This window comes from Humulus lupulus, chromosome 6 (assembly GCF_963169125.1).
Source record: "Humulus lupulus chromosome 6, drHumLupu1.1, whole genome shotgun sequence".
Taxonomy (NCBI): domain Eukaryota; kingdom Viridiplantae; phylum Streptophyta; class Magnoliopsida; order Rosales; family Cannabaceae; genus Humulus; species Humulus lupulus.
Window position 1 is genome coordinate 72,355,542 of NC_084798.1, and position 17,709 is coordinate 72,373,250.

The window sequence follows — 17,709 nt, forward strand, 5'->3', positions numbered from 1 at the left end:
CTTCAACAATATTATATCAAGCTCTCAATGAAAGCACCAGAATGTTGACCCTGATTTTGGTCAACTGACACAGAGTCAAAAATGCTTGATATAGATAGATATGTTGAAATGAGAATAATGACAAAAATAGTAAAGCACACAAGAATTTATAGTGGTTCGGCCCCAGAATCTGGTAATAACCTATGTCCACTTGAGCTGTTATTGATATAATATTTCAAAGGAGTGATCAAAGAACTAGGGTTCAATGAGTTTCACCAACCTCTGAAGAACAAAACAATATCTCGAATGTGATAGCTCTAGCTCACTCGTAAATCTCTAATCTCCAGTAATTAGAAAGCCAAAAGTCCTTTCCTTGAGCTATCTTCTCATTATTTATAGGCTCAAGGAAGATTACATGAATTAGTTACAGATATTCTTTCCTAAATAATCGGATATTCAGTAAATCATGGGAGATAATCTCGGATATGACGATGATCTCTATAAGATTATCTTTGAAATATCTGGAATGTACGACCATGCTGGTCGTGATAAAACTCAGCTTCGTGCTTGCAATGTCTTACTGGTTGATAGTCGAACAGAATTCTGCCAGGTGTCAGCCACGTGTTAGAAATCACTTGCCACGTCATCCGTGCCTGTTTTTTTGGATAACAGTTTTCTTGCTGAGCCTTGGCTCACGGGTGCTACGTGGTGCATGTAAAGGCAAATGATAGCTGGACCATCCAAGAGTTGGAGAGATTTGGGGGCAGAGTGTACATTGGCAGCTGCTCGACCGCCACAGCCGAGGGATTTATGGAGATTAGAGCTCTAAATTGTATTTTTCCATTAGACTGACTTTTGTTGTATCAGTCTTTGAGGGTTGTATCTGTCATGTGAACACTAATTTTGGGATCCCATGTATCAAACACTTGTTTTAATGAAAATTAACCATTTACGATCAAAATCTTTTAACCCTAACCTGTCAGTTGACTTTAGAAACACATTTATGTTCAAAGGACTTGGTTAGCAAGTCTTGTACTATTTTGAACACACAGTGTAACGGTCTTGGTTATCCAGGGCGTTACATTTATTGAGTACTTTATTTAAGAATAACGTTTCCATTGATATAATCATTACATACAACGTTAATCCTCTATTAATGGTTTATAATTAAAAGGGAATAAAATTACTGTTTTACCCTTTTAGCTATATCTTGTTCCTAGAGTACCATTGACTTTACTAGTGAAGGTAGTGTCACAATAAGTTTGCGACATGAGTGCTCATAACCTTTTCAGTTCCAAAAGTTAACCCAATAGGGAACCATTATTCAATCTATAAGACGGTATAGATTCCATATTTGTTAAACTACGTCCCCAACCATATATATCATTGAGTCCCCAAAACAATTGTTCTTAGCCTGATCATTCTTACAAACCTTAACACATGAATCAAAGGATCAGATGACATATATAGGAGTTCATAGCAACCTCAGGATTAAGATCATCATGTATATGATCATCGTTTGATGTGTTTGATTAATACTATGAAACGATGTTTAAACAAGTATTAACAAATCACATCTGGTCTAGTTCTACATGCTCTCAGCATGCAAAGTACCTCCACTAAAGTGTCCTACTACACTAGTAACCCGGATCTAGGTCACATGTATTCATAATACTAGTAGATCATACTAGCAGTAATTAATCTGAAGATTTCATAACTTTATTTTACTGCGAACTGCTTTAAGTTTACTATCTTAATCTCGATCCTCTCATACCAATATGAGATTAAGACCACATAGATAAACTTTGGAATTTTATGGCATTTACTTAATATTATCAATATAATATCGGACATAGTCTATATATATAATAATTCAATTCAATTATTTATTTCATTTAAAATATTTGTCAACTACAATTGTTTTTAGGGCACTATTTTTTAACACCTACCACCACGGCTAGGCATCCTGTAATCGCAGTCGGGTCCTCCCCTTTTAAACTCAAAAGTCACCGTTCTCTCTTACAATCCATGGTTGTCTCTTATTGGTAAACTAATCCATACTTAGGATCATACCGAGGTCATCATATAACAATCCCAACCAATTCTTACTGCTAATTTTCTACCCGTAATACTCTGCCCCATTCCCTGGAAATTACCAACTTTCCTAGCGAACGCAAAATCTCAAGTCCCATAGCGTAATATTCATCCGATAGGTATCACATGTATATATTTCTACTAAAAGGTACACAACATCAAACTCAGTCAGTATAATATAAGGGAACGAAAGCTAGAAGGCCAACCTACCATTTTCGAGGGACCAACCTTGGGATCTGGCTGCCTCCAGGAGGATTCTCAAGCTGAGGTCGAGCTATCTGTACTTCTTGATTCTTCTGTCTTTGATTCTGGACAATGCTTCTTGATGTGCCCAACTATTCTACATAGAAAACATGCATTTGCTCGACATCTCCCAAATGACGTCTCCTGCACCTGACGCACACTGGATAACTTCTCCAGACCTCATTGCCACCCTGACAGTTAAATTGAATACTATGACCCCTCCTGTCAGGACCAAAAGTGGTAGAACTATCAGGGTTCTTTCTTTTCTGATTTTTGGGGCCTCCGCCCCTACCTACTCCTGCGAATGGGGGTACCATTGCTTGATTTTCTTGCCCCATGGCACCCTCACTCCATATCTCACCTCTTGAGTCCTCTATAACAAGGGTCCTCCCTACCGCTTGAGCGAAGGTTGAAATCTCATGGACTAGAGCAATCCTAACTCTCTGGGCCACCCAAGGGTTCGACCCTCGAATGAATCGTTTCTTTCGGGCTACATCCGTTGGTACCAAATGAAAAGAGAACTTGGCCAACCCATCAAATTTGTTGACATACTCTATCACTGTCTTACTTCCCTGAACCAAATTCATAAACTCATTAGTCTTCGCAACTCGAACTGCGTTACAGTAGTACCTTTCATTGAACAATTGTCTGAATTCCTCCCAACCCATCATAACAACATTTCGGGTTTGGGATACCACCTGCCACCATGTTCGGGCATCCTCCTGCAACATGTACGTGGCACAAGCCACTCTATCATTGCCTTTCGCTCCGATATAGTCGAGGATGGAGCTAACCATGCCCATCCACTGTTCAACACTAAGGGGATCTAAGCCCCTTCGAAAACTAGAGGACAATGCCTCTAGAATCTTTCATACAACAACTCCCACTTGTTTCCACCCTCAGGCTGAACCAAAAATGATGCCATTGTTGTCGAAACACACGGAGCGACGTTCTCTGATGGGACCCGATGTCTCAACCACCTAATCTCTTCCTCTTGCTTTTGTAGTCTAGCCTGCATGTTAGCGAACATCTGCTGCCAATCCCAGGGGGTAGATGGAGGATTTTGGCCCTGACTAATATTCGCAGCCCCAACATTTTCAATTCCTGCTCCACTTGACTGTAATTTCTAAATTTGTTTGCAGTCAATGACTCAATCCATCTGATATGGTAATCTCATCCGAAACCATTTCCCTAAGCAGGGCTAGACAACACAATGGTCACATACAAAAAGCATACCAAAACACAAATGTATAATGCTCATGCTCCCTATATTAACAAGTAGATAAGACAGATCAAATAAGAAACTAGACAAATATTTCACTTACTACCAATCGACCTTGAGTCGAGCTTGTCTCTGGCAAAAAGCGTACATGTTCGGTCAATCTCTAGGAACCATAAACCTTGGCATGCTCTCATAACAAGTTGTAACTCCACCCTAGAGCCGTTACCATGTGATTTTAAAATGTGCCACTAGCTCACTAATTGAGGTATTAGATCAAAGGTGTGGTTAGTTAAAATGAAGGTTCATAAAAAGGGTTGGACATTCATTTAAATCATGAAAGTGTTACATTGGGATCCCCAAAATATTTTTTAGAAACATATTTACAACTCAAAAGTTACTTTACAGTTGACCTAAGTGACAAAATCAAACAATAATAACACGCTCCTCAAAATACCCTAGCCATGGCGGCTAGGCATGCCAAACATGTACGCACCGCTCAATGCCCTCAAACTCATGGTTGATCGATCTTTTCCTTCCCCTTACCTGCACCACAGAGCACCCGTGAGCCAAGGCCCAGCAAGAGAACTTCACAGCACACAATAATTTATTTCAACAAATAAATACTTAATCAAAGACAACAAATAATTTACAAGTTTCTATTGGAATACACAACAACACATTAGCACAACAACATAACAGTATAGTAGTATAGCAACATAACAACACAACAATACAACAACACAACAGCGACCTCCGTTGATTGGGGTGCATTACCAGGCACCAAGTCCGCGATCTTAACCGAGCGGGTGTGTATAGCACCCTTAGAGGGTCTCGCCCTGGCGACATGCATTCAACATGCTTAACGCCGATCCCGACCCTTTGCCACTCCCGACCTTTGCCGCTCCCGGCCTTTGGCGTTCCCAGCTCTTATTGATCGGTCACAATCACATGTATGACATAATAACTATAAACAATACACACAACACTAACACACAACATAGCTCTACAGGCACAAGTAGTTATCTTACCTTGTGTCCCGAGCTGACAACCCAAAGCGATCCTGACCACGAACCCTAATCCCGAGCTTGAGCGGTAAAACCTAGTCACAACACAATGATAAATAGACATCCATCAAGCCCTAACCAATTAACAACTTTAGATTAAAATACTAGCCTTCGGGACCTCGACTTCTACTAAACCAGGTAGTAGAATCCTTCCCGAGCCTTAAGATTTGGGTTCCCGAGCTTAAAACTCCATTTTGGTTATTTTCCTTAATTTGAAGCTCCACTCCCCAGGGCCGCGACCCGCTGCAAGTCAGAGAGCATTGGCTCTCTCATCTGGGGAACACGGGCTGCAGCGCCTGGGAAAAACCAGAGGCTTCCCAAGCCTCTTCGCACACACAGGGCGCGACACCTGAAGAATAGGGTCGCGACGTGAGCACAAAACCCAGAAATCCTCAAGTATTTTTACGAGCTAAACTCCCTAAAATTCACCAAATTCGAACCTTAAACCTATAATTCATATCCAAGCAATCTAATCAGTATAAACACCTCAAAATTATCCCATAAGCTCATAAAAAATACATAAACTAGTCTAGAGTTCCAACCTCATGCAAGCCTATGGATGACAACATAATTCAGTAGGAAATATCAAGTTTGAAACTCTTACCTCACTGAGAATTCAACTGAGCTAATCCCCAAGCACTTCAAACCTCCAGATTTTCAATTCCTTATCTAACTCCTTTGAATTCACCAAGCTTCTAAGCACCAAAGAGAGGGAGAGTGAGCCAAGAGAAAGAGAGAAGCCTGAGGAAAAGTCTAAGTGTTTCCTTCTATTTTCTTCTAATTAGCTCTACAGCCTAAGATAAGTCCAAACCCATCCTCAGCCTCCAAATTGACCAACTTACCCCTAAAATCTACCCTAGCCACTTAATGCCTCCAAGGGAAATCCTGTCATTTGCCACACCCCACTAATTCCTGAGTGTTCTTGTAATTCCTCATTTAATCCTGACATACCCCAATGATCACTAAATCGTTACCCGTTACCTGGTAAATTCCTAACACATACTATGTTTCTAAAATACCCCTAGGCTTACCCTGAGCCGGGTATTCGACCCCGTTGTGACTATTTTACTATTTCGCTCTCTAGGACCGTCTCGGATCACACATCACAAATATATTACCACAATTTTGTGGTACCAAGAACAACACACATATAAGTCACATTTATGCCCTTAACAGGTCAAAATTATAATTATGCCCCTATTAACCAAAATGAGTCCACATGCATGTTTAATTCACCTAAATATACATATCTAATCACATAATCATTTAATCCATGTAATAACATAATTAAATCAATTATTGTCCTCCTGACACGCTAATTAAAATACTAAGTTTTATTAGCAAATTTAGGACGTTACACCACCCATACCCAACACATCTTGTGGGGGGTTAGGTTTAATCTAACCCAATTTCAGCAGGTTTTTTAATGAGTGGGTTCAAAGGGGGCACATTTTGATAGATTGGACAGGTGAGGCGGATTAACCATTTTTTGTTTGTGCACCCTATTATTATCCAAAATTTATTCAAATAAATAAAAAACGCATTAATTAATGGTTACCGAACACACCAATAATAGTAATAATAATAATAATAATTTGACACCACCGATTTCGTGTTTAAACACCACTGATTTTAAAAAACACAAAGCGCACCAAAAGTTCCAAAGTTCCGCGCCACCGCCATGGCCATCGATCCCAACCCCACCCCATCTGCCTCTGCCGCCATTACTCCGGCAATCACCTCCGCCGCCGGTACCTCCGCTCCGGCTGCAACCCCGACCACTACAGCGAACACAAACCTCGCTCGTCCCTTCACAAACCCACCCCCATCAAGACCCATATCTCCGCTCCAGCAACCTCAGCCCCTCCATCCCCATCATCAGCTCACCACCACTACCGCCGCTTCTGTATTCTCTTCTCAGCAGCCCCCTTACGCGGCTCATGCCCTCCCCCTACGTGCGCCGGTCCCTCCTTATTCCAATTCCCAATTGGTCAAATCCCCGAATGACCCTTCCTCCCCGGCGCACGGAATTCCCTACCCTGTCGCATCCTCCGGCCGGGGATTCATCTCCAAGGTTGTTCGGCCCGATCAGACTGTCACTGTCGCCAACCCAGGCGGCGGCAGCGGCTACCCTGCTCGTCCCTTCGTCGCTGCGGGGTTCCATCACGCGGGAGGTGTGCGGGGCCCGCATTTGGAGTCTGTGAATGCGAATCATGCTGCGCATATGGTCAGGCCGATGCAGAACTTGCAGCAGCACCTTTATCATCCTCATCTTGGCTCGGCTGTTGGCCCAGTCAAGGGTGTTCCTGTTTCTGTGCAGTCAAAGGTTTCAATCTCTGCTGCCCTTTCCTTCTTTCATTTTTTAAGGTTTTACTTCTATAATTAACATTTTTTTAATGTATGCTTTACACTCTATCTTATCAATCATATAGGTTTCTTCTTCATCTTCAGCACCCGACTGTAATGGCCATAAAGATATGAGGTATTACTTGTTCCTCTTTCTTCGCTCCTGGAGTTCTTTTGATTGTCCAGTGACATTTATTGCTGTTTTGTGCTTTATTGTAGGGATAAAAGCAGGGATGATACTTTAACTGTTGTCAAAGATCGAAAAGTAAGCAAATAATTTTGCCAGCCAATCTTGAAAATTTGCTTTTGTGTTTTATTATTTCATGTCATGTTAAAAGCCGGGTATCATTCTTTCTTGTTTTAGTTTCTAAGCAACAACAAAGTTAACTTACAAGAAAGTAGATGATTTTTTTTATATATAAATCCTTGCTTAAAAAAATTGCAAGGTGACCTCATTTTTGTTATTTTATCAAATTTTCATTCATTTCCCTTTTGTTGACTTATTAAATTCCCATCCTTTAATTCTGTTCTTTATGAAACAAAATGCCAGATTTGGCATTGTCATTTAATAATCAGAGTATGCTTGTTCTGATTCTTGTTTCTAATTTCATGTGGGTGGACTTCTTAATGTTGTTTTTGTCGTACTTTTCTGTTCGCCTCTCCTTATTTAGTCCGAAACAATTAGCATATGAAGGTATTTAATCGTCAATGTAAAAGTTTGCATAATAACATTTTTATTATTCTAAACCAGCTGAGCTGTACTTTCTCAAAATTCTCTAATTTGGCTTTGACATTTTTTGACATCGGGGGAGGGGATTCGAACTTGGGGCCCTGGAAGATAAGGAGTCAGTGAGGAAGATGACACTTGTCTTGTCATGTTTGCATTTTGTATGAGTATGTGTATCTATCCTTTGTCAAATGCATTCATATAGAAACAAATCATTGTTATAAGGTTCAAAAAATCATATAAGATGTTTTAAAATATCCCTTCTCTAATTTCTCAACACTAACATGCATATCCATTCATTTAAGTAGCTGTTTTCCCACTTATCATGGTTTATCTTCTGTTCATTGTTCTAATTTCTCATTTGCAATTTTAAAAGATATATATAAATTTCTACTTAGTACATACATTTAGTGTTCGTAAAAGGCTAGTATTAGTTTATTTCAATCTGCTGCTATTCTTTTCAAGTAGTCTGATGCAAGTTCTCATTTAAGAAAAAACAGCTTAAGAAGAAATGTGGCTCTTAATTATTTGTTGATGTAGTTACTTTTGTTTGTGTTTGCAGGTCAGAATTGTTGAGGGAGCTTCTCTGTATGCACTTTGTCGATCATGGTTAAGAAATGGTACTCAAGATGAAGCTCAGGTTTGTCTTGCATATGATGATTGTCATTTCCATGTGCAATTCAAGTTCCATAATCAAACAAAGATAACTTTTTACCTAACATTTAAGATAACTTACCCTAGATTTATTAAGTTGTTTTTTTCGTGGGAAAAGAAAACTATGATATGATACAAAAAGCTCATATAGGATAATGTATATGTCAACCTCTATTAATAGTTTTATGATAATATAAAATGATTTCAAACAGCTGTATGTACATGGTCTTTTCTATTTATGGAACTTAGCTTTGTTAAACACCCACAAGAAAATTAACTCTATCCAAAACACCGGATTTGTCAATATTTTATGCAATTTCTTGATGTTTAGACCTATTTGGATACAAGACTTTATAAAACATCCTTTATTGAGAAGAGCACTTATCAAGAACGTATTATGAATTTTTTTACACAAAGTTCTTTACAAGTGTTATTTTCACTTAGAAAAACTATTACTAAATAACTTTTTCATCACGTGGTGTAGCTTGGGCTGTCCTAAAGATTGTCTGTGGGTTTGGCTGCTAGTGAAGAAACTCAATAATCTAATTTTATAATTTTGGATATCTTTGAGAAAAGTGATTTTTTTAATTTGTAATGAACTCAGCAAGATACAATATGTTGTCCTTATTCGCAAATCCACTATCTTCATCAGTGCATTGATTTAATCAGGTTTAATTTATGAATCTTGACAAAAAAATAAGGAAAACTAATAAGAAAATGAATAAACTTCTCAAATATGATTAATTATGATGATATAAGTTTTGGATGGCTTTGTGGTTTAGTGTAGTAATTTGGATTTTTCATGTTCTTTGTATACTAAGGGACATAAAGTGGACATATTAATTGCAAATAATTCAGAAGGAAACTTAAGAAATTATAAGTCAAAACTGCAGTGCGAAGACCTCACTTAGTTTGCTTCTATTCTTTTTTTGTTTGGTTGCGTTTAAAGGTATTGGAATGTTTTTCCACCATTTTGGTGGAATGGCTATTCCATTTAAAAATGGTGGTAGGAAAGACTATTCCAATGCAAAATGAAAAAAAAAATTAATAATTTTTTTTTATTTATATTAAATTTTATTCCATTCCTATTCCCATTCCCATTCCTATTCTTTTTTATTTATTTATTTATGATTATTTTCTATTCTACACTTATTTGTGCTTATTTATTTATCATCTGCATTGCATCCTAGCCTTCTAAAACATAGTGAACGACAAAAGCAAAAACAAGAACACCTTCCTGCAAACCTCTAAACAACCTCAAATGTCAATCACAAAGAAGAATTGAGAGTGAGAATGCCTTAATCTCCTTATTGTTGAAGATCCATACAGCAACCCAATACTTAAATTTCTCCCATATAACTCCCACGTTTCTACATCATTAAAAGTTATTTGATTTCTTTCCAACCACACTGCCTAGGGAATTGACAACCATGTTCTACAATTTTTTTTTTCAACCCAAATCCCCTTTGTGGCAGCTAATGCCCTTCACATGTTGTAGAACATCATGACATGATGCTGGCCTTACTCCACCTTCATTTGTTGTAGGAGCTTCACCCAGATAGTCTTAGAAAAAGGGCAGGGAAGAAATGTGTGATTACTAGATTTCAGATTTATTTTGCAGAAAGTGTACCAATTAGTAGAGAGTTGTGGAAAGGGTTTACGTCTCTGTAAATTCTGTGTTCTTTTTATGAACTATGTCTAAGATTATGTTTTAGTTCTTAGGTTCAATTTAAACATGTTTACACAAATTTTCAAACCACACCTAATGGTCAAAAGTAAACACATTTAAAAAATTAAAATAAAATGTATAAATCAAAATGACAAATATCCAAAACCTAATAAACTTAAAGTGGTCCATCACCATTGTCATCAGTCGCGGACCATCATTGTCCACCACCATTGCCATCAGCCGTTGGACCTCTCTATGCCTTGTCTAGTTTAGTGAGACAATGATCAATGACTATAGAAATAGATGCATTCATGACTAATTATAAGGAGTTAGTCGAAGATTTTTTTTTCCTTGATATGCAGTATACCAAACCAATTCATGTACCATTGTTTTTTAAGAAACATTGATGTATATATAAACGATGTTGACACAGTTTTTCGTCAACTTAAGAACATTAGAGCATGGATTCAAGAGAAGAGATATGAGAGTGTAAATAATATAATATTTTATAGTGGTTCGACCCAAAAAAGATAACCTATTTCTACTTAGTTACTTTTATTGATATTTAAGTTTGAAGAACCATAATTTCCGGCAGACTTGTGTCGCCGATTGTTCTATAATCCTCCTTCATTTTGATATTACATAAGGACGAATTTGTACAAGAATGGAGTTTCTCAGTGTATATGCATTGTGAGTTGCCCCTCCTTAATTGGATTTCATCTCCTCTATAGTGAGGAGATTAGGGTTACATTTGAGTTGTAAGCCTAAGTGTCTGGTAACCCGTCATTATGACACAAATACAACATTATAATTACACAAATACATTTGTATTTCAATAAATGACAATTCTGTCATTCGCTTCCAATTTTGCTAGCGTTTGATAACCTGTCAAGAACGAACAGGCATAAACTACCAAAGGTACGAGATGGGAGATTATAACCTTCTTGAGTGAACATGAGTAGAAGAATGTGACTAGGTGACCAAACTCTTTCTGTTAGAGTTTGGTTGCTTGCTTTGTGAGAACAGGAATGTTATATGTTCTGGTCACTCATCTTGTGAAGGAGATAAGGACTAGGTTTGACATCCTAGTTGTTGATATTCTTTGACACGTCATCATGGCCAAAAACGGGTATAGCATTTGACCCCCAAGTTAGATTTTGTGTTATGCACAATGCTGACTTATTTATGCGAACAACTCCACCATTGTATGTGGTTATATGCAAGACTTTGAATTGGACTGCAACTTTTGGGCTTGCTCTTTTTTGTATTCTTAATCAAATGGGTAATTGAGCCCATTATCTTGCAAAACCTAAAGCCCACGTCTCAAAATCTTGTTGCTCTTTTGGAAAGATAGGCAGGCACGAGACACGATCCCACTGTCAGCCTCTGCTTCCTTGTAGAGAAATTGACACTGCTGGAGAAGCAGACGCCGTCAATGTCAACAGATTGGAGAGAGCTCGACATCGCCAGATAAGGAAACGTTGCTGACAGTTTGATTTTGATATTGATAGCACCGAGAAAGAGGAAACACTTCCTTGTTTGCTAGTTGTGTAAGTATTTCCTTCCTTATAGGCGATGTTGTAAGGAAGCGTTTCCTTACAACAAGGAAGTGTTTCCTCTTTCTCGGTGCGTTTCCTTTTCCTTACAACAAGGAAGTGTTTCCAACCATGTAAGACTTTTGTATTGTGTAATGTCTTTTAAGTGAGCCTAGATAGTTCATTATACTATTATAGCTATCATTTACTAACATGCGCGTATAGAATCATTTTGGAGAATTTCACTCTTCTTTTAAATTGTGAGCCTGGTATCTGAGTAACTAGGAACTAGATTCAAGGATGGTTTGGGATTTGATTTAGAGCCTGCGAATCTCTGCATAAATGCACGTTTTTTTACTGTCTGACAAGCTAGTTTCTGAAGAAAAAATAAATGCAATCAAGTCCTTGAGTTTTTAAAGAGTAGTAATTTTAAAACAAAATTATCAGTATTTTAAGGTCAAAATCTGTATTCTATGGAAATCATAGCATAAAAAAGTTCAATATTAAAAATGAAGTATTTTTAAAAAAAAATTAGTAGTAAAAACTTAATTGATGCTTTTAAAAATAATGACTTGATTGCAATTTTTTTTAACCATGACTAGATTGTCAAATTGTGTAGAACTACAGATATATTTATGCTGAAAACCCTTTTTAAGCAAAAATCTGTTTCATAAAGTAATAGCAATTCAAAAGTGACTTCACATAAAAACCACCTTACTTGAACATGTTCTGTTCTATGGCTCGGACCTCTGTGTCCTATAGGTATAAGGAGATAGAAAACCAAATCTAATAAATGAATTGTGTGATTAGAGCTTCATTAATGGTTTGGTGTTCCTCATTTCATTGTGGCTATAGGGGATTGTTTTGTATCAACTCCAGCTTATTAGGATGATCACACGGGTGTTTAACCGTCTTCCCTTCTTTTACAGCCACTAGGGCTAGCCTAGTGGGGTTGGGTGGGGTGCGCTAAGGTAGAAGTTTTGGTTTAAAGACCTGGTTTTTTGCATTTTCTCAAGTATTATGGCTGCTTGTGAGCCCCATCTAATGTATAAAAAAAATCGACTCACATAATCCATTACACGTCTGTAGATGCTTTAAGAAACATGTAAATGGTTTCTTTTCCGGTGAGACATTTGAGGAAATATGCTCAATGAGCTTCTTAATTGAAAAATATGCCCCTATTTTACAAACTTAGCAGAATATGCTTCAAAATTGTTTTTGGACCAACATCCCTTAACTTAAATTTAAGCATATTTCCCTCTTCTTTCTCTCTCTAACTTTGACTACCCTCAAACAATCTCTCCAATTCATTTATGAAGTGAGTTTTTTTTTATTGATATGTACAAGATTCGATGACATTTACAGGATTTGGGTAGGATTTATGTTGGGTGTAGAAATTGAAGAAACAATGGTTCAATAATATTCAATAGGACTCAATGGATATCATAGGGATATAATTTGAAGAGACGATGTTTCGATATGAATTGATGGTTTTCGATGGGTGAGTAGTCATTTTTACACTAAGGATTTAATAGCAAAAACCAAATCTTAGGAACTAGATGACCAAGGGGTAATCATGCTAAAATTTGTTATTCTGCTCTTTTATATGAAATTTTATAATTCAGTCTTGGCACAGATTGTTATTGCTTTGCAAGTTGCAAATGGATAACTTATATTTTTTGATTCCAAGCATTGGGAAAGCTTTTACTTCAGGCTAGCTGGATCTGTTCCTGTGGCTGACAAATTATTATGTTTTCAATACATCCAAATCATATTTGCTGGAGTTAGTCTCTAGTACATATGATTTTTTTTCTTCATCTTCATGGCATATTGTAGTTAGTAGTTGCTCTGTCATTTGTCCGTGTATATGCTGCACAACTGGTAATTTTTTTATCATTTGAACATTACCATCTCCAAAAGGGAATTATAATTTTTTCCATATTAATAAAATTGTCTATATAGGTGTTGGTCTTAATTGTAGGAATAAAAGAAATTTGATGGTTGGTTGTGTAGTGAAATTTTAATTAAGTTTCAGATATATCATATTAACATGTAATATTTTTAACCATTTTTATATTGCATACATATATTTCTTAAAAATTTGATTCTCACGTGATTGCGCTATAAGAGCATCTCCAATGGTATGCCGAATTGGTGATGCATTGCTAAAATAATACTCATTCTAGAAAATACTCACTCTAATGCTGTGCCAAAAGTTGTGCCAAATTTGGCACATATAAATAATATAGCATGATGTATATTTTGCATCACCATAAATGCTACACTTTTTTAATCTACTTTTATGTCAATTTTATTATTTTAGTATCTTTATCTATTAGTATTAAATACTAGACTTTTTATTTTATTATTTTTCTATATTTTTAATAAATATTAAATGAGCATTAATGAAAGATTGATTTTTGCATCAGCTTTTGCAATTGTGCATTAGAGCATAGTGCTAAAAATTGTGTCAAATATAGTACAATATTTACATCTCCCATTGGAGATGGTCTTAACCGTTCGATTATTTTAAGAACTATTCAGGCGTCAGCTGCTTTTATAAAGCTAGTTGGACAATGTTGATGGAAATATAACTGAATGTAAATGTTTCAACAACTTATTGTTTTCTGCATCATCTAAACTGGCTTTTGGGGTTCTACAAGCTGGAGATTAGTTAAAATTGTTTCCTGCGATGTGGACGTATTTATTATTTTTCAGTTATTTGTCATCTGTTTCCTAAGGCTTCTTTATTTCTGTTTTGTTTGCAGCCACAATATGGTAACGGTCCTAGGTCCCTGCCAAAACCCTACCCTATTTCTGTGGCGACTGGCAATTTACAAAAGAAGGAAAGTCCAGAAGAATATGATGATGGTGGAGTTGAGGTTGATTTCTTGGTGCTATTCATTTGTTACTTCATTCCTGGTTTGGCACAGTGGTTAACTATCAGGATATGGGATATGAAATGATTGTATAGTTTTTGATGTCAATTGTCTTAATGTGCAGGATGTGGCTGAATTTACTGTTACATAAACAAAAAGCAATTTTGCAGTTTTACTAGAGAATTAGAATTCTAATATAGATGGTGTTCTCATTTGCACTAAGTTGCTTTGTTGCTGTTTTCAGGGTGAGGAATCTGTTGAGCATCTAAGTGCAGATGATCTGTTAAAAGGACATGTGAAGCGTGCTAAACGGGTTCGAGCAAGGCAAGTTTTAATTGCAGTATCTGGTTTTTCATCCATAACCATTTTATTTGTTTATTATTTTCCTAAAGTATTTGCGATCAATTGTCCTGTAGTTTTACATTTTTCTTACTATGGGTGAAGATTTCACAAACTGTTGAATATATGGTTATTCGTAAGATAAAAGGTTTTCATTTTCACTAGTCCCAGAAGTTCAATTGAAATGGAGAATCTACACCTATATGAGTGTTATGGTTTCTTTGAAATTAATTTAAATGATTGTTCTTCCACCAAAATACAAAAGTCCATGCTAATGAGGCCCCATTGGAGCTCTGAATTGCGGAGGAAAAGTGAAACACTTTACTGTTCTGAAGGATTTTGTATTTGTACAACTTCTCATTCAGCCTCAAACAATGTCATTTGATTGTGTTAGTAAACGAATTCAAGAAGATCATACACGCACACACACAGAATGCCATGTATTGATTAAACATTCTAATTGTTGGGAACTCTTTTAGTGATCCAAATTTGTTTTGTGCGTATTGTGTAATTTATTCTCTACCAATTAAATTATCACTAATGCCTCTCAAACCAAGAATGACTCGATTTCTTTGAACAGCAGTTATTAATTGTATTTCATTAACTATATTGCTGGTAGGTTACGAGAACTACGGTTAAAACGAATTGCAAGGTACAAATCTAGGCTTGCTCTTCTACTTCCCCCTTTGGCGGAGCAGTTCAGAAGTGATTCTTCTGCTGGAACTTGATTTAAGCTGACTTGAATCAATATCATTTCCTTGGCTGCAGAACTAGAAAATAACTATGTAGCTTATTAAGAGTGACAGTTGTAGAGCGCCCTCATTTTTTTTTGGGTATCCTTTCTTGTTTCCTTTTTAGAGTGATAATTCGAGTGTTGAAATTTTTTGTCAGGAAGAGTGTTGAAATTTTTTGTCAGGAAGAGTGTTGATTTGTCTCTAGAGTTTTGTAACAGTATGTGTATGTGTAATAATAATTTATTTTTGTTTACTTCATTTTGAGTTTTCCGAATGATGGCCTTCAATGTCATTAATAAGCTCTCTCCAATCTCTACTGGCTTTAATTTTATTCATTTTATTGTTGAGGAATAAGTTGTCACTTAATGTGTCTAAATAATTGATTTTGACATTGAAAACGTTTTTTTTTTCTTTTTTCCTAAGATACACCGTACACTGTACTGTACAACTAAATAGCTTAATTTTTAATTCCTCATATTTTCTCTTAAGTTCATGGCCAATTACTTGTGTAGGAAGATCTTTTACTTAATCGGTGACAATATCAGAGGAAGTTATCTTGAAGAAATCTAAATGTTCATGGGTATTTCCATGAGAAGATTATGTATAATTTTGAATTTCTAAGTGACCTATCAAACCACAAGCCAATGTTTTATGCTTTCGCTGCAGTCAGGTCTATTTGATATTTTGAATGCATTTTTTTTTTTGCTTTAATGTTAAATCATTATTCATATTTTTAGGTTAATTCTCCTTCGAATGTTATTACGGGTACACTTATGATTTAGAGTGATGATGCACGCTCTCAATTTACATACAAAAACTATGATGCATCATTATTTATAACAACAATTTAAATTGTGAAGGACCCATATAAAAATATCAATCATTTACCCAATATCTTTTATTTGTATAGCTCTTTTTTTTTTCACCTTCACTTTGTGTGAGTTTGATACATTGACCTCTATTATTGAGGATCTTTTCTGTTGTCTAATTTTTTTTATTATCGATGATCTCGCTTATTGTTAAATATGTCACGTCACTCCACTATCTCCAAACTAATACTTAATTGCGATATAATATGATATCTAAGGGTCTGATTGGTTCGCGATTAGAAAACTGTATTTTTAAAAATTAAGATTCTGAAATGAAAATATGTAGAAAATTACATTTTTGAAAATTGGGATTCTGAAATAAAAATCTGAATTTAGTGATTAAAAACATATTTCTAAAAATGTGATTGGTTCAATGTCAGTAAACTGTTTTTGAGTTTTAAAAAACTGAATCTGTAATTGATATTAAATTTGAAAATATAACAGAAACTGAATACATGATTTGTTCAGCTGAATCTGAATATTATTTTAATTTTATATACATAGGTCGTATGATATTAAATTTTTATTTATCAATAGATTTAATTAAATAAAATTTAATTATATTGATAAATTAAAATTTAATAATAGTGCATTGATTAAATTCATAACAATATTGCATTGTCATTAATTTTGATTTTTTTTTTCTAAATTAAAGTTACATTTTTTTTAATTAACTAAACATTGTTGTTATAACTAAGCCACATTTATCCAACAATGTCATCTCTAACATTTTCCATCTGAGCCATATACATACACACACATCCAAAGTAGATTTTAAAGATGCCTTATGTGGTTGATGGCAGAGAAGAGGTAGATCTGGAGTTGGAGCAGACCAGACGGAGTTAGGAAGGGTTGGGAGGTACCATTGACAGAAGAGAAACGGAGATGCTATGTCGTGGAGGGGAAGAGAGCAGAAAGAGAAGTGATGGATTTTGATTTTAGAGATTTTGGGAATAATTATCACAAAACGAAGAAAACGTAGTTTTATCATTTTCTATTTTACAACATAAAATCTAGATATCAATTTGGATTTTGTTTTAAAAACTTTACTACCAATAAGATATTATTATGGGGCCCACATATTTTAAGTTTCCAAAATGACAAATTGTATGCGAATATGCAACCAATCACGCCCTAAGGTTTTTATCGATTCTTCTTCTTGTTTCATTCTTTATATATATATAAATTTGTTTTTTCTCCGTTCATATTTTTATTATTTTCGTAATTTTCTCATGGAAAGATGAAACCAGAGCATTTAGCAAAGAATGCCCTTGAGTAGAAATTTCTCATAGAGAAAGTCTAATTCTCAAGTATAGGCTTGGATGACATCCTTTTTGTAGGCAAATAGAGGTTGC

At 35.9% G+C, this 17,709-nt stretch overlaps 1 protein-coding gene across 1 annotated transcript; it reads left to right on the plus strand.

Annotated features, from left to right (window-relative positions):
* The first annotated feature begins 6,208 nt into the window (after nt 1-6,208).
* LOC133782272 (uncharacterized) lies at nt 6,209-15,743 on the plus strand. The gene is made up of 7 exons (XM_062221521.1): nt 6,209-6,928; nt 7,035-7,084; nt 7,168-7,213; nt 8,238-8,315; nt 14,302-14,415; nt 14,657-14,736; nt 15,371-15,743. Exons 1-7 carry the CDS (start codon nt 6,284-6,286, stop codon nt 15,477-15,479), a joined length of 1,122 nt encoding a protein of 373 aa, XP_062077505.1. The 5' UTR covers nt 6,209-6,283; the 3' UTR covers nt 15,480-15,743.
* Nucleotides 15,744-17,709: the final 1,966 nt, after the last annotated feature.